Below are 19,314 nucleotides of genomic sequence, written 5' to 3' on the forward strand. Positions count from 1 at the left end.
TGAGCCTCCTATGGTCATTATGCAGCAGCTCCTTCAAACTATCATTAATTTGGAGCAAAGGCTGTCAGTTTGGCTGGCAAAGCTACATACTGTACTAATTTGTTATTTCTTCCCAAGATCTGAGCCATGATAATATCTACTCAGCTGTCTTGTCTGAGCAAGCAGAGGCCCTCCTGAGCTTTTTCTGCTGTCCTGATTGATACATATTATTGTTAAAGGCTCCACTTGTAAGGCTAAAAAAACATTGTATTACAATGTTTCCTGCCTTACCAGAAAACACAAGTGCTTGTTGGGATTTCTCACCTGGAAGGCGGCAAAAATATTGCTCATAATTTTTTATGATCTTCAGCCCTCGTCTTCTAATTTTTCTGCCTGTTTCTGGATGATTTGAATTACTGGGATGATTGTTGTAAAATGTCTAAAGCACTAGGACAAGTGGTTGTGGGATATATATCCCAGCAGCCACCACGAGGGAGGCATGCCAACCTCCATAAGGAACAGAAAAGAATACTCAAATCGTGTGGCGCTCATTGTGTATAATACATTTTATTATTAGTTTTACTATAAATTGTTTGTGAATATCTTTTGTTTTCAGTCCATGTTTTGGTGATAATGGCTGTTGTATATTTTGTTCCTTTATGGCAGTTATTTGATTGATACACTTTTACCGTATGTACACAAGTTGACATCAGAATGCTTAGGTCTAGTGTTAGGGGCTGGGGCATAGATACATTCCGCTGATCCTCTTTCTGGAGCTGAATTCTTATTTGCCACAATGATACCTTATTCTCTCCTGGTTTCATGTTGTGTGGCCCTAAATGGCGCATTCAGATACCCTGTTCACTTCTATTATATTGTGTGGGGTTTTAGTATATGTCCTGTTTGAGGATGTGCCTGCTTTATTTTTTGGTGAAGTGAATATCTCAGTTTCTGTTTCCTTTAATGTTTCTCGCACTGTGCTACCTACCTGCTATGCTGTGTTCTCAGCCTCTGATTCTGTAAAATATTTAATGTGTTCTTTTTTGGTCTGTTGCCACTAGATTGCTAAGTGTTAATCCTTATACTCATCTACCCTGGTTATGCCTCCCAATTACATCTTGCTTTTGTGAATTTAAAACAAAATGTATAAATAAATCCAATTTAAAAAAATCCAACCATTTCACGCTGACCCTCTTCGAAAGCTGGAGCGAGTACACAGAGTTGTGTTTGCTTTTACCTGCTTGGTTTCATGTTGTTTGTTCTTATTCCTGGCCCAAAATATGTCAAACGCATGAATATATTTATGCTTAAATACTTGATATTTGCAATCAACTAATGAAAGAGAAACAGTAGTGGTAAAATCCTCTCAATTATTTGTGTTACCAACGCCTGTGAACAACAATTTTTTATTTATAACAATTTGAGCAAAAGGTTAAAGTAACCGTTTATCGCTATGATTCCAGATAACATCAGGTGCTATCAAAACTAGATTGCAAGAAGCGGAAGCCACAGAACAAAAGATAAACACAGCGCGTGAGAAGTACAGAACCGTCGCCACCCAGGGATCCGTCATCTACTTTGTCATTGCAAGCCTCTCAGAAATAGATCCAATGTATCAGTTCTCGCTGAAGTACTTTAAACAAGTAAGTTGAATACTTATCACAGGTATGTACACATAGTTTTCTCTGGAGAATATCTATTGGTGTATGATCTGCAGATTTCAAATAAACATTACTAGAAATTGGCAAATCATCTGCTGTTTAGTCCAGGATATTAGGGCTAAACCTACAGCTGTAATGTAGTGAGAAAGTAATATAGTACTTTACTTTTTAACAGAGCTGTGCAATATGATATTCAGAGCCACAAGAAGTGGGGCAGAGTGGGTATTAATTACCCAAGCCCGGGCCTGATGAAGGGGCTGCGGCACCCCCACCCTCTCGGTCAGCAGCACACCGCATGCTGGAGTGTTGGGCTGAGCCCGAATTGCCACGGCTGAGAGGCACCACGGCTTTCCTACTCCACAAAAAAAAAATGTTTAACTACATTTTCCCCACAGGGGACGTGGCCATGCTAACCGTGATTAGACCACGCCCTAACATTTTACTGCGACCCAAACAGCCTCTTGGCAGCACTGATGATAATACCTACATGGCTCATATTTGAGCATTTCCCTTTTGGAGTCTACTGATCCTTTTATATATATATATATATATATATATATATATATATATATATATATATATATATATCCATGCACTATAAGGGTCCCCCAAATGATTATCAGCCATGGTGGAAAACGTAATATGAATGGGAGCACTATAAGCCTTTGTGTGCCACCATCTTTGACAATCAAAGAGCCATTGGTGTGTGTGTGTGTTTGTTTATCTACACCAGTGGCCAAATCCTATGATGATCATTATTAGCACTGTGGCAGCCTTTATAGCATATTCAGAGACGCATACTGTATATTATTTTCTAAATTCCCATACCTTCGAACTGTACCTATTTGGCTGGTACAGTACCATTTTCTTTGTCCTGTACAGGCCAAAAAGGGCTTAGTACGGGTTTTCTGTGTCTCCGACTCTCCATTTAGTGTATAGGAAAGGGGGTGTGACCAGGCCCCCTTTATGCTTGGCCATGGCCCTTTCTGAATTGGTACCGGTTTCTCAGTCTCAGATGTTGGAGGGTATGCATTCCTTATTATAAGACATATAGAATTACCTCTTAAGAGCAGGGGTATGGCCAGCCAATGTAATCACAGACTGAAACAGAATTGCTAATTCAATGTGCGGACCATGCATACACAGCTATGATATCATGTTGTTTACTTTATTATAAGCAGCTAAAATGCTAAATATCTATCATCATATACCTTTTTTGAAAATTGTTTTTCCTTAATTTTCACCTTTTTTTTTTAACAGTTATTTAACATGACCATTGAGACTGCAGAAAAGAGTGCTGAGCTTGACCTCCGCCTGGCAACCCTGCTTAGCCAGACTCTGTTCTCCGCTTACTCCAATGTTTCACGAGGCCTCTTTGAACAGCACAAGCTTATCTACAGTTTTATGCTCTGCATAGAGATCATGCAACAGAAGGGAGAAATCACTGAGATGGAATGGAATTTCTTCCTCCGAGGGGCTGCAGGCTTAGATAAGGTGGGATTTCAGTGCCCTTAGCACAGATAAATCTGGATGTTTTTTATATCTCAATAGTTTGAAACAGAAGCTGTAGCCCGCAGGAATGAATGTGTTCATTTAAATGCAGTGAAGTGTTAGACTTAATCTTCCACATCTAGCCATTAGCCCATAAGGAAAGTGTCTTACTATTTGTTTTTCAGCGTATGATCACAGAGAAGTGTGAGAAGAGCTACAGTATACAGTACTTGCAGCATGTAATGCTTTTGCATTACAGCTGATGTAAATCTATGCTGTGTTGTATGTAATTTATTATTTTATTATATGCTATAGATCAGGATTATGGATTTTCAATTTACAAGATCAGGCAAGACCTGCCAAAGTGTTGGTTGGACTCATATTACTGTATGCTTAATATTTATCACAGCTGAAGCTACAATATTGTTATTTTTTGGTCTTCCAACTAACAGGAAGAGAAACTAACTACAGTATAAACCTTTGTTTTCTACTTTCCCGCGGGCTAAAGATGCAAATTGCATCATTTAGCGCTACCCCCTCCTCAAAGAACCGCAGATTGCGGTATTTGCAGTACTGGGGGCGGGGCTTGATGATTTCTACATCAGGCCCCGCCCCCCGAAGTGCTGCTGACAGTCTCCTCTTCAGGCTTCTCCCAAAGAGGAGACTTTAAAAGTAGGCAACCTTTGTATAAACTGCATTTCATTTGTTAAAAGATATGAATATGGTGTATTTATCAGACCTTGGAGAGAGATACAATTTAAGAAAGATAAAGGGGGTGATTCAGATCTGGTCGACCAGGTCCGAATTCGCTACCCTGGCCGGTAGTGGGGGTCTGCACATGGGTTAATATACGCATGTGCAGACCCCTTGTGCGGACACCTTCGGCAAATTCGCTTTGTGAAGGGAGGGAAAGGGGCAGGCAAGGGTCTGGAGCAGGGGAATGCCATGTTTTATTGGTGTCCCCATAAAAATGCTGGGTGTTCCCCTGCGAATGCAGGTATGTCGATGCTGGGAGCGGGCGGCTGACATCAATGCCTGCCCCCAATTTGGCCATCTCCATCAGTAATAAAAGTCAATCTAGACTGACTTTTATTTGCGAATGGGTGAATCAGGTGAATCGCTATGCTGAATCAGGCCCAAAGTAATATTCAACCAGCTTCTGCCATTTTTCAACAACAACCTGTAAAATGTAAGGCAGAAGCTGGGTGGCTGGTACTTTATCTCTCTCTCTCTGAGCTTATACATATACCCCATAATCGTTACATTTTAAATTAGTGATATTTATATTATTCTCTCGTGCATCAATGTTGGCTAACCTGATGTTAATACCTACTGGTAATTCTATGATTTTTAGAATGTTATGAACTGTTTGTGTGATGAGAGAATGTTTGCAAACCCTTTATAAAGTAACTGTGTTATTCTACTAAGGGGGGTGTTCAATCCCAGGTCACAACTGTCGGGACATCCCATCGGGACGGGCCCGTTTTGCTCTCGGCAAAACGGGCCAGACAGCTTTTAAAGTCGGGTCCGTTCTGCCAAGATGCCTCTTCAATGCTGTCGGGAAATAGCTGCCCGCCGCTATTTCCCCCGTCTGAAATAGTGGCAGGGATTGAATACCCCCCTAAATGCCTAAGAATCTTAAAAAACATGAATGTTTCAGGTGCTTAGAAGAATTGATTATATTAAATTATCCTGGTGGTATTTTTTAACATTATACTTGCGCTTAGTATTCAAATAGTTTTAGTATTAATTAAAAAGTTTTTCTATTAGTGCTAAAAAAAATATGTTACAATACTTCATAGAGTAATGGTTTTGGTGTACTTTTTAGTTTTGAGCGTAATTGAAGGTATAGATTTCTATAGGTTATCTGAGGCCTACTAGAAATGAAACCAACTTTATCCTAATGAATTCAATCAGGAGGCTAATTTTTATGTGTAATTTTAGAACACATTTTCAGGCCTGTGTTAAGGAAAGACATATGGGAGAATGTTATAACCTCTGATTTTACCCTCTGATTTTTTTTTTAACCATGGCAATTTTCTGCCAAGTGTCCTGTGGGATTGAAGCCACCTCAAATAATAGCCAGTAAATAGAGATACAACTCCAGAAATACACAGGAATCACCCTTCACTGGATGCAAATCTCCATCCCTATTTTTGTTGTCAGATGTAATAGTCTGTGACTTGTGAGTGTGCTGTAAAATCAAAAGAAATACTTAGGGCAGTATTCAATGAGAAAAATTCGCTGTGATTTCTGGAGAGTTTGTGCTTTTCACGCGGTGGAGAGAGGTTTTTTTTCTCCAAAGGCGAGCCACCCTATTCAATGTGAAATATTCTCCGTCTTTCTAAGTGATTCTCGCCGTCTCTCTCCGTGTAGAAATTCTCCATCTTTTGATGGAGAGCAGGAATGTGAACTTTTAAACTAAAAGGGTGTTTTTTTTAATTTTGGTGTAAAAAAATCAGGTTTTTTTTTCTGTGAAGGGCCATGTTATTTTTATTCATGTGCCTATAGCACATGAATATATATTTAATTTAAAAAAAAAATATTTTTTTACATTTTTTTTTTTTTTTTTTTTTTACACAGTGCAGCCAGCAGGGGGCCGGAGCGCTCGAGCCGCTCATTAGATATTCATATATTCACTGCACCCGATGCACGTTCGGGTACAGTGAATACTGGGTCCCCCGCTGGCTATAGGGGGGGCAGCCTGTGCTGCCTGGGTCCAGGGGAGCCCTGCTCCCCACCCCATATCCCCTGCAGCAGCCAAGAGAGACTTTAATCTCTCTTGGCTGCTACGTCCCCCGGCTCCCTGACAGCTCCCTGCCGCGGACGCTCGTCCGCTGCAGGGGTTAAGACTCGCCGCGAGTGGCGGCGAGTCTTTAACACGTTGAAAAGGGGGAGCAGGAGTGGCAGCGAGCCCTCCGGAACACGGAGAGTGCACGGCGAGCAAAAAAAAATGCTCGCCGTGCACGGAGAATATTTTCATTGAATACTGCCCTAAGAGAATAGAAAATGTGCCTCTGGCTGCTGAAATTGCTCAGATTGCATGCATTGTATGCTATCTGTCCGGGCAGAACATCACAAAGAGCTGCTTAAATATATGTATTACTGGTTTGTGCCACTCTGTCAAGATGTCTTCCAAGCTCCACTGGGAACTACATTTGGGATACCCTATATTGAACACCCGATGGGGGGAGATTTACACTACATCCCTTGTTATACAGAGATGCACATTAATTGAACTCATAGGTTATAACCCACTCATAGTAGATTACATACTATTTGGCCTTCCTGCTCCAAGTTCTGCTGGCTAGATAGGGGAGACGTTGTTCTTGTCTTTCATGTTTCTTGGGCATATCATTGCCTACATAATTTATAAGAGATTGTCTTCTCTTTGATCAATAAAGTGCTGGGTTTGACCGTCTCTACATCTCCGATTTTAGTGCTTCTTCACCTTTGTCATGCATCAGTTTGTCTGCTTTAACTGCAGTGTTGGAAGCATCCATTCCATTTTCATTTTACCATGGAAACAGCTTCTATTCCCTACTCTGCTTCAACCTTGTAAAGTGGATGGCTTGGCATGAATATACTGCAGATGGTGGGGGCTCCCAATTTCAACACACCCCACCTAAATTTAACTCTCTCTGCCCATGTTACATCTGCCCCACCTGCAGTGCACATGGTTTTGCCCATTTTCCAAACAAATTTGTACTGCAATCAGATCTGAATAAGGACCAGAGTGCATGCTTTGCAGATCTCCTCGCAGAATCACAACTGAAATAATTAGCTCCACTTGTGGATCTTTTAAACTGTGTCAGTCAGTAATGAGTGCACCTGTTCACCTGCTGGGTGACCTGTAAAATGTGAACTGTGTGTGGTCCTGAAGACTGAGTTTGAGAACCACTGCTTTACCAATGCTTAATACAAAATGAAGGAGCTTCTAATATATTGACCAACCATAATTATAACATCAATTGGGCCAATTATGTTTAAATATTTGAAATTATGAAAACAATACTATTTGTTTGTTAATTGCGGCCATGTTTATTAATTAAAGATAGAAGTATATCTATGCTGCCATTTATCGTGCCACACATTTGTAATATAATTATTGTTTCTATAACTAATTAATATGCCCCCCTTTAAAAATTACAATATTATTATCTGCGTAATTTGAAGGTTATGATTTTTAGAAAATTGTTGCCACCTAAAATAAAATCTGTAAATAATTAAAGGTCTTCAATATTTTTTGCTCTTTTTGGATGCTCTTAATTGAGTATTAATTAGTGACAAATTAATACATATGTTTAATGTATATCTTTATTATGCTCTATCCAAAGAGGTAGCTGAAAATGCACATTGTTTGAGTACTCTCTCTGGTCAGAGCCATTTTTTGGTGAGTTTTAAGGGAGTTTTTGGCCAAGTTTGACCTTTCTTACCGGTTACACTGGAAATTGATGGTGATTTGCTTAGTTAATTTTTAAGTTGAGGCCAGAGTCACTGGAATCTCACTGCAATTTCCTGCCACCTCAAACTTGCCAATATAAAACATAACCTATTACCTTTGGCCTATAGCATCTCATCACTAGGGTTAGTAAATGTGTATTTTAGGCACCTCTGCTTCAGGGATATTTTCTAGTAGAACATAGAAACTAATGCTTCACCGAATTACAGTTTTTCAGATGCTGAATAGTGTTGTGCATTTCCAAGACTGATAGAAACAGATTTGTGTGGAATGAAGACGAATATCAGGAACTTTATCAGTTCTTGTTTAGTTTGTCTTATAAATAAATTAAATGTGCAAAAAATAATCTTCAGGGGATCAGGTGTAGTAATCCCATCTTGTGATAATATAACAAACATCTATGGCATTAACATTCTGCTTGGATCTTATGAATAAGAAGTGTGAGGCCTGTTGGCATAACAGCAGGATCTTTGCTTAGCATAGAGAGGTGCGCTAAGCCAGCTTTGTGAAGATTTTATAAATCATGTATCTCTGTTCCTAGAGCCTCTCACGGGTGTTATTTATGTTTATAAGTCAGTGCAGAAAGCTGGCAGCTAAATGTAGAGATTTTATAATGTTGAATCTGGGTTGAGATGTATATTGAATTAGATTAATCTACACTGTTGCTTTTTGGTTTACTATAGTATATTGCCTTTAAGGATCCGTAATATTCAATTAAAAGCAGGGCCGGACTGGCGATCTGGCACTTCTGGCTAATGCCAGAGGGGCAGATGGCCAGGTAGGCTGATTTCTACTTGGAAGGTGGAGGCTACGCCTCCCGATTGGTGCACAGTGAGAGCCACTGGACTCGTGGTGGGTCTGGTGGCTCTCTGTGTGCCGCTGAGGTCCAGCAGAGAGGGGGGCATCACATGCTGTTGTTCCCTTCTCTCCTGCAAGCCGGGAGAGGCAGGGCACACATGCACGGTGAAGGTGCGCGTATGCCCGGTTTGTGCACACGAGCGACAAAGGTCACAAGTGTGCACAAATGCCAGGGCCCATTTGCCAGCCCAGTCCGTCACTGATTGAAAGGGTATCGCATACTTTTAAAAATCTGAGCATACAGTGTTGGACGGGGCTTTATGGGGATAAAGTCAGGATAGGAACCAATATTTAGGGGTGTGGCCATCCTCCACAGGGGGTGTGGCCAGCCTCCACAGAAGCTTGGGTAACCATTATATGTAAATTCTGCTAGGACACCGTCATGTACAGATATAAAAGCAATACAGTCTAAAGAATTTACAGTAGCCTCCTCCGTGGAAACTTTTCCAATTTGTTAAAGAGAGGTACATTGAAGTAAGATGTGATCATGCAGCCTCCTTAAGATATCATGTGCAGAAATGTCAGGGAAAATTTACCTCTTTGAGTCTGACAATTAAAATGTATCCTTATCTTAGAAAAAAAATTCTATAGCCGTGCAATTGTGTTACTTAACTATGTCCTTTTGTTACATAATTCAGAATACTTTCCTGCTATTGATGTGATTCATAAACTCATGGAGTAAATTAAACATTTGTTAATTATATTGCCGCTCATTCTTGTTTATGTTAGGAACGCCCAAGTAAGCCAGATGTTCCCTGGCTTTCTGACATACTTTGGTATAGTTGTTGTGACCTAGAGGAAGTTCTTCCATGCTTCAAAGGAATAAAAGTAGATATACTTTCTGCACCTGTTGTCATCCATTTAGGTAAGTGTGTGTTTAAATGTATGTTGTGGAACTTGAAATACAATCAACTTTGATATCTTATTATAGGACCAGACAATCAGCAATTAAGGGGACAATTCTGATTAATCAAAGGGGGGGTTCAGCGGATATAGTAGGCAGTACTTTGAAGTAGTTGTTTCAGTCACCATCAAACAATCTGCAATATTCAAGGTGAATGGACTATAATTCAGTTAGTCAGACATGTGCAGATACAGTAGGTCCACATACCTTCATCTCAAAATCGCACTAAATAGCCATGTTTAGTGTGCCATGGACTTTGCCGTGCCAAAACACTAATCCTAAACACTGATATAAATAGTAAACTTGATTGGTCTGGGGGGCGTGGCCTGAGCGCCATACTGGATAGACGTGCTGCGACAGAGCTCCGTCTCCGGGGTGCAGATTTCACCCTATTTCCCCGTCTTATACCCCAGCAAAAGTCCTCGGAAGGTCCCTCAGATCCCCCTGACCCCAAACGCACTAGGTGGGGGTAGGTTGCGGAGCCGGGGAGAGCGCGGCGCTCTCCTGCGGGTTGCGGCCTGCCACCAGCTGAAGCCGGGGGCTAAATTTATCTTCCGACACCGGGAGCCGCGCTCCAGCTATCAGAGGAGGCCGCGGCCAACGAACAGCCTCTATCCTCGGACGGGGTCCTTTCCCCGCAGACGCTCAGCCGGGACACCTCTGCCGCAAAGCCCATCAGAGCGGTGAGGAGAGAGGGGCTGGGAGGAGCGCCCCGCACGAGTGGAATATCGCGGCCGCCATTACACGAGCTACATCACCCTGCCACGCGGCGGGAACGAAGCTGCAGAGCCAAGAGGAGAGGAGATAAGTACTTCTTACAAGGGGACATTGGGGCCTCCCTAAGCATACACAGATCCCCCCTCCCTTTCTATATACAACCTGCTTGAGGAAACAATACCCACGTAGGATCCGTCCAATACACTGAAACCCCTGCCTCTTCCTCACCCCCCTTCTTCTTCCCACTTCAGACTCCCACTGGCCTGTAGTCAACTGTGCTCACCTGAGGTGGATATAGCTGCCCTTACAGTGATAACTGCCCCATGCAGAATTACCCAGAAGGGCAACAGTGACTGTGACAGTGAACTCTTAAGCTTAAAGCACACAAGACAGCACGCCTGTCTCTGATCCTTATACATCACAGGTCTGGGTTTGACACACTAAATAACTTGGATCTGTAGACGTAACCAGCATTAGATATACACTGCATTGGTCCAGATAGAGGGAGACCGGAAAGCAGGACAGTAGCCACGTAATCTACCTTCCAGTGACATCTCATTATAGGGCCTCTACATCTGTTATCCTCCTGCACAAGAAGCAAACCTAAGCTAAAGCCCCATCTTGTGGCTGATTAGTGAAATTGCACCTATACAGTTACCAAGAGCCCAGGGTTTGATGAAAACAGCTCATACAGGGAGCGGACAATTGGCTGCTCTGCCGAGACGGAACCCCTGCCATACCCATGGGACAATAATTGTTGCATGACCAAGCCATGACCCCCTAGCCACCCACCAGATATGGGGTTTCGCTGACACCGTATCCCACCACCTCTTCGGCCTACTCATAAACTAATGACAAGCTACTACTCCTTTGAAGACGTCCACCTCTAGAGATTTTAGTATACCACTCACTTATGGGGAAAACAAGACGGAACCCCCAGGCATCGGCGTCTAAAAATCAAGGCGGGAGCCAACTTACAACGAACATCTTCAGGTATCTTGCTCCACACCCAGACCTTAACGCCGAGGAATCACCAGCACCCTCAGAGAGCTCCAGGTCGCCGAGAGACCCACTCCAAATGGAGTCCACACCGGACCCACATCCCTCCCAAGATTCTGAAGTGACTCTGTCTGAGGTACTATCCTATCTCCGCACTCTTCCCACCAAGAATGACCTCCCGTCAAAAAAAGACTTTGTCGATTTAGAGCAATCTCTGCGGGAATCCATCAAGCAGGAAGTTTCTGCGATCCAAGCGGACCTTGCTCAGACCTCTCATAGAGTGGTAACTCTGGAAGACCGCACAGACACCCTGGTGACCTTCCAAGACAAACTAAGAGAGGTTACTGCAGTGCATGCCCAGGAACTCAAAATGCTCCAACGTCGAATAGACGATATCGACAACAGAGGGAGGAGGAATAATCTACGGATTCGCGGGCTCTCTGAAGACATCCAGGGGCCTGGGCTGATAGACGCCCTAACTAAAATCTTTAATGAGATCCTAGAGGCAGACCCAGACTCCACCATTATGTTCGACCGGGCACATCGGGCCCTGAAACCTAAAGGTCCACAATCTGAGAGACCGAGAGACGTTATTTGCAGATTACACTACCATAAAGACCGAGAAGCCATATTGATGAAATCAAGAAAACTTGACGCCATCGAATTCAACAGGGACAGGATAAGCATCTTCCCAGACCTGTCCTGGTCCACGCTACAGCAGAGGCGTATGCTGAAACCCCTCACAGATATCCTGAAACAAAACCAGATCAGATTCAGGTGGGGCTTTCCGCTCAGCATTCAAGCAACCCGAGACGGTAAACAAGCCATGCTACAGGACCCGGCCGACCTAGAAGATTTTTGCTTGACCTTGAACATTCCCAAGCCACATTTAAGCGAGTGGACCCAGCTCTCGACCAGGTTGGACCCTCCCCCATTGCCGTTGCACGTCAGCCCTTGGATACCAGTGGACAGAGGCACGGGAGGAGCCACCTCTAACAGCCCAGCAAATCGTGACTCTGTTACCTGAAGTCCACACCGCACAGAGGATGCGTCTGTTTGGAGAGCGACCAGATGAAGGGCCAAGACCGTAAGAGCCCTTGACAACAATATGGTTGTACCATGACAACTCGCACGTCTGCCCCCCTTTGTTGTTGTTTTTGCCTGTTGTCTGTTTCTTCTTCTTTTATCTGCCTCCCACACTATTGGCTGGATATACGGGACGTTATTCAAACAGAGAAGGTGGGACCCTTACCTAGGTCTGGACGATATCTGGGGCATAAGGGGGCTACCAGGTAGAGATACCCTCCAACGTTGCTTCCCTCCCTTCCCTCATATAATTTAGGTCACAAAGGGCTCCCCATGGTTAATGAGGCCATAACAATTAACCCATGTTGGTAGCTTGTTACCTTTCTTCACTAAGACCAGTTTTCCATTTGCCGAATGTTCTTTGAGTTGTTACATAAAGTGTTTACATATTTGTAAGGTGGGGTATGGTAAATGCGCACCCCAGTTCGGGTGAACCACGAAAGAGCAGGATAGAGATGCTCATACAAAGCATCACTGATCCCGCCAGTGGTTACGTTACTCATTTGCATTTTTTGCATATTTTGTCCGAATTAGTACTACGATACTTGTTCTTAGTATGTTATATGTTACCTATGTTTTTTTTTTATTTTCTTCGCCCCTCCCTCCCCTCCCCCTCTTCCCCCCTTACTTTCCCTATACCCCCCCTGGTCTGGGGACAACCACCAACTTATGTACAGGAACTTGAGGAGTCTCTCCATGAGATGATTGCCTTGCTTACCAACTACCCAACATGACATCCAGAACACCTACACTTAACCTTCTCTCATTAAATGTTAAAGGTGTAAATATCCCTGAGAAGAGATCCACTTTGCTCAGAGACCTCAGAGCTAGAAAGGCAGATGTGGCGTTCATTCAGGAAACCCACTTTAAGGAGGGCTCAGCGCCCAAACTCTTTAATCACTATTACCCTGTTGTCTACACCAGTAATAACCCGCTGGGGAAAACCTTGGGAGTAGCCATGTTATTGTCTCGCAATATACACCCTACAGACATCACTCACCACGAGTTAATCAAGGGGAGGTGTCAGCTGCTTAAATTCACGCTCTTTGCCCAAAAATACACGCTAGTGAATGTATATTCCCCCAACACTAAGCAACGACAATTTTTAAGCAAGGTCCTCCGGTTGGTAGAGCCACTGAAGGAGGGTTGTTTTATAATGGGTGGTGACTTCAATTGGACATTAGACCCCCTCATAGACTGCAACCCCCCTCCCAAATCCTCACGCATGAAGGACCATCGTAAGGTCAAACAGCTCCTGCATGAATACCAGTTGGTAGACATATGGAGAATACAGCATCCAATAGATAAAGATTATACCTTTTTCTCGCATCCCCACTCGGTATATACCCGAATAGACTATTTCTTAGTAAATCACCTACATCTACAACACTTCACTGGGAGCGAAGTGGGACACATAACTTGGTCAGACCATGCACCCATTAGTATTCAGGTTCAGATGCCCCTCGCCCCCCCAAGACATTGGTCATGGCGACTCAACGAGCTATTGCTCTCAGATGTTAGAATGAAGAAAGAACTTGAGTCCACTATTGCGGATTACATTTCCCTTAATGATAACAACCAAACCTCATCGGTTTATGTATGGGAGGCACACAAATGTGTTATAAGGGGAAAGTGCATACAATTAGGTTCCCGGCTAAAAAAGGAAAAAGAAGCCAGGAAATTAGAATTGCTAGAACAGATTAAAACCCTTGAACTATCCCATAAAACGCACCTCTCACCAGACACCCTAAAAGAACTCACTCAGGCTAGGTCCTCCCTTAACCAATTGTTGAGAGACAAAACAAAACAGGAATTGCGCAAGTGCAGACACAAGTTCTACCTTTGGGGTAACAAACCCGGCGCGATGTTAGCAAAAGCTCTTAGGGCCCAAAGAACACAAACATATGTCCACTCCATAACCGACCACAAGGGGAAAAAAGTCCATAACTTCCCGCAAATAGCGAAGGCCTTTGAGGACTATTATACACGGCTATATAACTTAAAGGGTTCCCCCCCCGCTGCAGAGGACCCAGACCACAAGCGAGAAATCAGGGAATATCTAGCATCATTACACTTTCCACGACTCTCAGAGGTAGACATGCTTTGGCTTGATCAACCTTTCACGATAGAGGAATTAGAAACCGCTCTCAAAAATACTCCCTCTGGGAAGAGCCCTGGCCCAGATGGCTTCACAATAAGCTACTATAAAACATTCCGTTCCCAACTGATGCCCCTGTTTCTGAAAGCATGTAACGCAATAACAAAAAACACCCCCTTCACCCCCCAAAGTTTGGAAGCCCACATCACAATAATCCCTAAAGAGGGGAAAGACCCCAGTCAGTGCACCAGCTATAGACCTATTTCCCTTCTAAACAATGACATAAAACTCTACGCTAAACTTATTGCCCTACGCTTAAGCTCTCTTTTACCCGGGCTGATCCACGAGGATCAGGTAGGCTTTGTGGCTGGACGGGAAGCCAAAGATAATACAACAAAAATAATTGACCTAATACATTTCGTGCGAACCCAGAATATTCATATGATACTGCTGTCAACGGACGCCGAAAAGGCGTTCGACAGGATAGATTGGTCATTCATGGAGGCCATGCTTGAACATATTGGAATAGGGCCAGAATGCTTCCACCGCATTATGGCGCTATATAGCTCCCCCTCCGCACAGGTGAGAGTGAATGGGGCGCTCTCTGGCGGGTTCAATATCAGCAATGGTACTCGCCAGGGATGTCCCCTTTCGCCCCTAATCTTTGTATTATGTATGGAGGCTCTAGCGAGAGCAATTCGACTAAACCAAAACATCAAGGGAGTTAAGGTGGGGAAATCAGAACACAAATTAGCCTTATATGCGGACGATCTTCTGGCATCAATAACAGACCCAGTCACTTCAATGCCTTCGTTGATGGTGGAATTGGACAGATTCGCACGTTTGTCCAATTTTAAAATCAACTATACAAAATCGGTGGCACTGAACATTTCAACCCCAGACAATGTAGTTGAGGGAATAAAAAAGGCGTTCCCGTTCCATTGGCACGAAGATCGCATTAAATATTTGGGTACCTGGATAGCAAAAAACAATAACATGCTCTTCCAAATGAACTTCCCCCCACTTCTAAAAAACATAAGGGCGGACTTAGTTAAATGGTCTTCACTTAAATTATCATGGCTAGGTAGAATTAATGTAATCAAAATGAATACCCTCCCCAAAGTTCTGTATTTACTTCAAGCGCTGCCGGTGACAATCCCACCCTCCTTCTTTAGAGAGCTACAGGGAGAAGTAGGGAAATTTATATGGGGCAAACAGAGACCACGTGTCTCTCAACACACGCTCATACAAAGACGGGAAAAAGGTGGCCTTCAATTACCCCATTTCCTAAGCTACTATCATTCAGTTCACCTTACTAGGATCATAGAATTATCAAGGCCTCACCAATTTAAGCTATGGCCCTCCATAGAGGGGCACACGGTGGGTATGTCACCAAGAGCGATATTCTGGCTTCAGAAACTTCCCACATTGCAGCATCCTACACTGACCCCAACGATCCAATGCTGGCGTAACTATAAAAATCGTTCCTTTTTTAAAACAGGAGTCTCATTACTAACGCCTTTACTTAACAACCCGGAGTTCCCCCCGGGAGAAACACTGCGATCCTTTCCTACGCGCTATTCATTAGACATATCATACCTAGGGCAGATAACGGACAAGACAGGGCTGAGATCCTTCACAGACATACGTGAGAGCACTGGCCTACCGGCAAACCTCTTTTGGCTATACCTACAGATCAGACATTATATATCCACTCTCCCCAAAAGAACTCAGGGATGGGAGCCTACTCCATTTGAATTGCTAATCCTCTCACAAGAACCCCCGAGACACCTGATCTCTCAACTATACCAGATCTGTATAGAAAGCCGAACAACAGACATGCCAGGTTATGCACTGGCATGGAACAAAGAATTGCCCGGAGAGTTGTCGGTGGACCAGTGGTCAAAAATTTTTAAATTTACCTCAATTGCCTCGCCCTCGATACAGACATTAGAGACGCAATATAAGGTCCTCACCCGATGGTATAGATGCCCACAGACCCTTCATCAAATCAATAGATCGCTACCCAATTCATGTTGGAGATGCAATCAAGCTCCAGGGACTCACATTCATATATGGTGGTCCTGCCCAACTATCCAAACTTATTGGCGCTCGATTCACAAGTTGACAGAAACAATAATTGGCACCCCGTTACCTTTCTGCCCTGAACTCTGGCTTTTTAATCTTATAGACCTCCCAATTTCCAGTTTTAAAAAGTCTCTGATCAGACATCTACTAAATGCGGCAAGGGCAGTGATCCCATGCTACTGGAGGGCATCAGATGCCCCCCCTGTAATCTCTTGGCTGAATAGGATAGATCTTTATATGAATATGGAGGACCTATCTTCATTCTTGAAGGATTCCTCACAGGCGTTCGCCGCCACATGGTTGAACTGGCTTACTTTCAAAGAATCACAAGAGTACTCCCTGCTGATACAGAGATCGACCCCTCACTAAAACATGTCCCTTAGACAGAATTCATGAATCCTATGGTTACCTGACTTCCCCGACCTTCTCCCCCCCCTACCCCCCCTCATACATCCCTTCTTTACCTCCACCCACCACCCCCCCCCTCACTTTTAATCCTTATGCTTCTATGCAAACTAGTTGTTACCATACTAGTCCATATTTTCCTTTCAGTTACTTTGCTGGGTAACACGAAGTCTAACGAATTAGTGGAATTTATACTACATTGGACTTCGTAATTTCAGTGTTAGCAGGAAATTTCATTGTACTGATTGATTGTAATTAACTAGTTGTTTGTTTATCTTTTTTATTATTGCTTAATAAAAACTGATTGCAAAAAAAAAAAAAAAAAAAAATAGTAAACTTGTGGACAAATGTCTAGGGTAAAAAAAACAGGTATAATATCAGTGACCTTTGTTATGCATCTTTACACTTAATACGCACATGCGCAGAACCCCTGTCATTGGAACGGGGCCGATCGGTACTGAATCACCCCCTATGTGTGAACAAAGACACCCAATTATAGATTAAGTAGCAGAGTAAAGGAAACACTGCACAGTGTGGAATCGCGCCAAGTGTCTCATGCCATATGGCAAAAGAAGGATATGAGCACACCTCTGTACCATAAAATGTCGTGTGCCGTATGTTTCCCAACAATGGAGTTCGACTATGGAGGCAAAAAAACAGACTAAAGTTAAACAAAAATAGAACACAACAATATACAAACATTGGGAAAACTTGCCCACCATCATCAATTGCTATTTCTTCTGATCTGCTCAGTATGCATACATTTCTCTTTGGAGAAAATAGAGATGTTTTCCATTAAAACGCTGATGTCATTGAAATCTGTATTCTTCTAAATGGAAGGAGGATATTTGTTAGGGCTGCGATGATGTGGTCCAACAACAGAATTGTCTTGAGTATAAATATATATACTCATCTATTTTCTCATACTAAGGACATAATTAGCTTTTTTATCCTTCAAAGAACTATGAAATTAGTTGAAAATTACAGTGGGATTTCTCCCAAACACAATTAATTCCATCTTCCTTTGGGGGAGAAAACAAATGATGTAATCCCCATAGGTAATGATAAAATGAATAAATTTGCTAGAAAACAGCAATTTGAGGCACACAGTAGGTTTTCGTGTACATGGTTGTGGTTCAAGGTGAACTATATGGTCCAACAAGTACCAAGTAGATTAAGTATGCTTACAGGACCATTTACCTCCATCCACTTATTTCCTAAAATGTATCATTTACGAGAAGCAGGCAACCAGTTTTTGCGGGATACTACATCTTTTAGTCATTAGATGTGGAAACGCTCCCAATCCTCCTGCCATTATGTGAGGAAGCATGAATAAAATATAATGATGTATATTCAGTTAGTCACACTCACCCACCAAAATGTTATACTGTAGGCATTTTGTAGGGCAATGGTGTGACATCTCTGCCCTCTGTGTGTAATTGTTCAGGCTACACCAAGAGTGGATAGAATAAGCATAATTAATGAACAAGTTCAGTATAGACATAAAATATTATTCCAGTATATTAGTTTCCAGCTAAGTTTGATTTTTGTGTAATGCAGTTTTATCCAGGCTTTAGTATAGCAAGTGCATTACTATTATGTTCACCTGTCAAGCAATCATTAAATGTAATCTTTTGTTTCTATTTCCCAGGGTCCCTTGAAATTCAGATAAATCCTAGTTCGTGGGACGGCTATAACACACAGTCCGCCAGTAAGCAATCTGGGAAGGAAAATGCAATAGTGCCTGGATCATGGGATGAAATGCTAAACTTATTTCAGAAGCTGATACTTATTAAAAGTGTAGCAGAAGAGAAGGTAAATATGTATTTTCAGTAAATAACCATGCAAGGAAATACTTTTATTTATGTAACAAGTCATTATTAAGTGCTTTCAAAAGACATAATCCAATATATGTATGGCCATATAATCTTCACATAATGTAATGCCAAAGAAAGAGTGAATCTCCCACACAGATACAGATGCCTTTACTGTCTGATCATGGTTAAGCATCCTCACTCATTGCTAGAAAAGTCCAAATGGGATTTTTATATTGATCATTGATGACTGTGGACCCCTTATTTTAGTAGCCGTATTCAATGTAAGGGACAAATCCTCGCCGTGAGAGGGCAGCGAGGATCCCCTTAACAGCAAGGTTCACAGGAAATGCAACAAGTCCGCTGCATTTTGTGGCAAGCCTCACCGTTTTAAAGGCCACACTTGCCGTTTCCACCTTCCCTCAGGGAACAGGCGAGGTTGGAAACAGCGAGTGAAGGAGATGGAGTTGAATACTTGACGGCAAGCTATCAACACTTTGTGCCGTCATATCTCGCTATCAGGGGCATTGAATACCCCTCATAATCATAAAAAACTATGGCCAATAACTCTCATTTAAGTGAGCCATAAGTTCCTCATTGTAGTGTAGAGGCTGGAACTTACCAAGCAATTTTATTCATATTATTTGGAATGAAAACTAATCTGCTTTACACAAAGATGCTGTCTGCAAACACTTGTATAATGAAATGCATTTTTCTATTGATTTTGTATGTGCAGCAATACTTTCTTTAAT

At 42.6% G+C, this 19,314-nt stretch overlaps 1 protein-coding gene across 1 annotated transcript in view; it reads left to right on the forward strand.

Moving 5' to 3' along the window:
* The window catches only part of DNAH6 (dynein axonemal heavy chain 6), a 270,855-nt gene that overhangs the window by 200,579 nt on the left and 50,962 nt on the right, over positions 1-19,314 (forward strand). Inside the window, 4 exon segments of the mRNA XM_083177142.1 lie at positions 1,443-1,622; positions 2,901-3,134; positions 9,181-9,316; positions 18,400-18,563. Coding sequence (XP_083033268.1) covers positions 1,443-1,622; positions 2,901-3,134; positions 9,181-9,316; positions 18,400-18,563 — 714 coding nt within the window.

Source organism: Crinia signifera, chromosome 1 (assembly GCF_055691185.1).
Source record: "Crinia signifera chromosome 1, ASM5569118v1, whole genome shotgun sequence".
Lineage (NCBI taxonomy): Eukaryota > Metazoa > Chordata > Amphibia > Anura > Myobatrachidae > Crinia > Crinia signifera.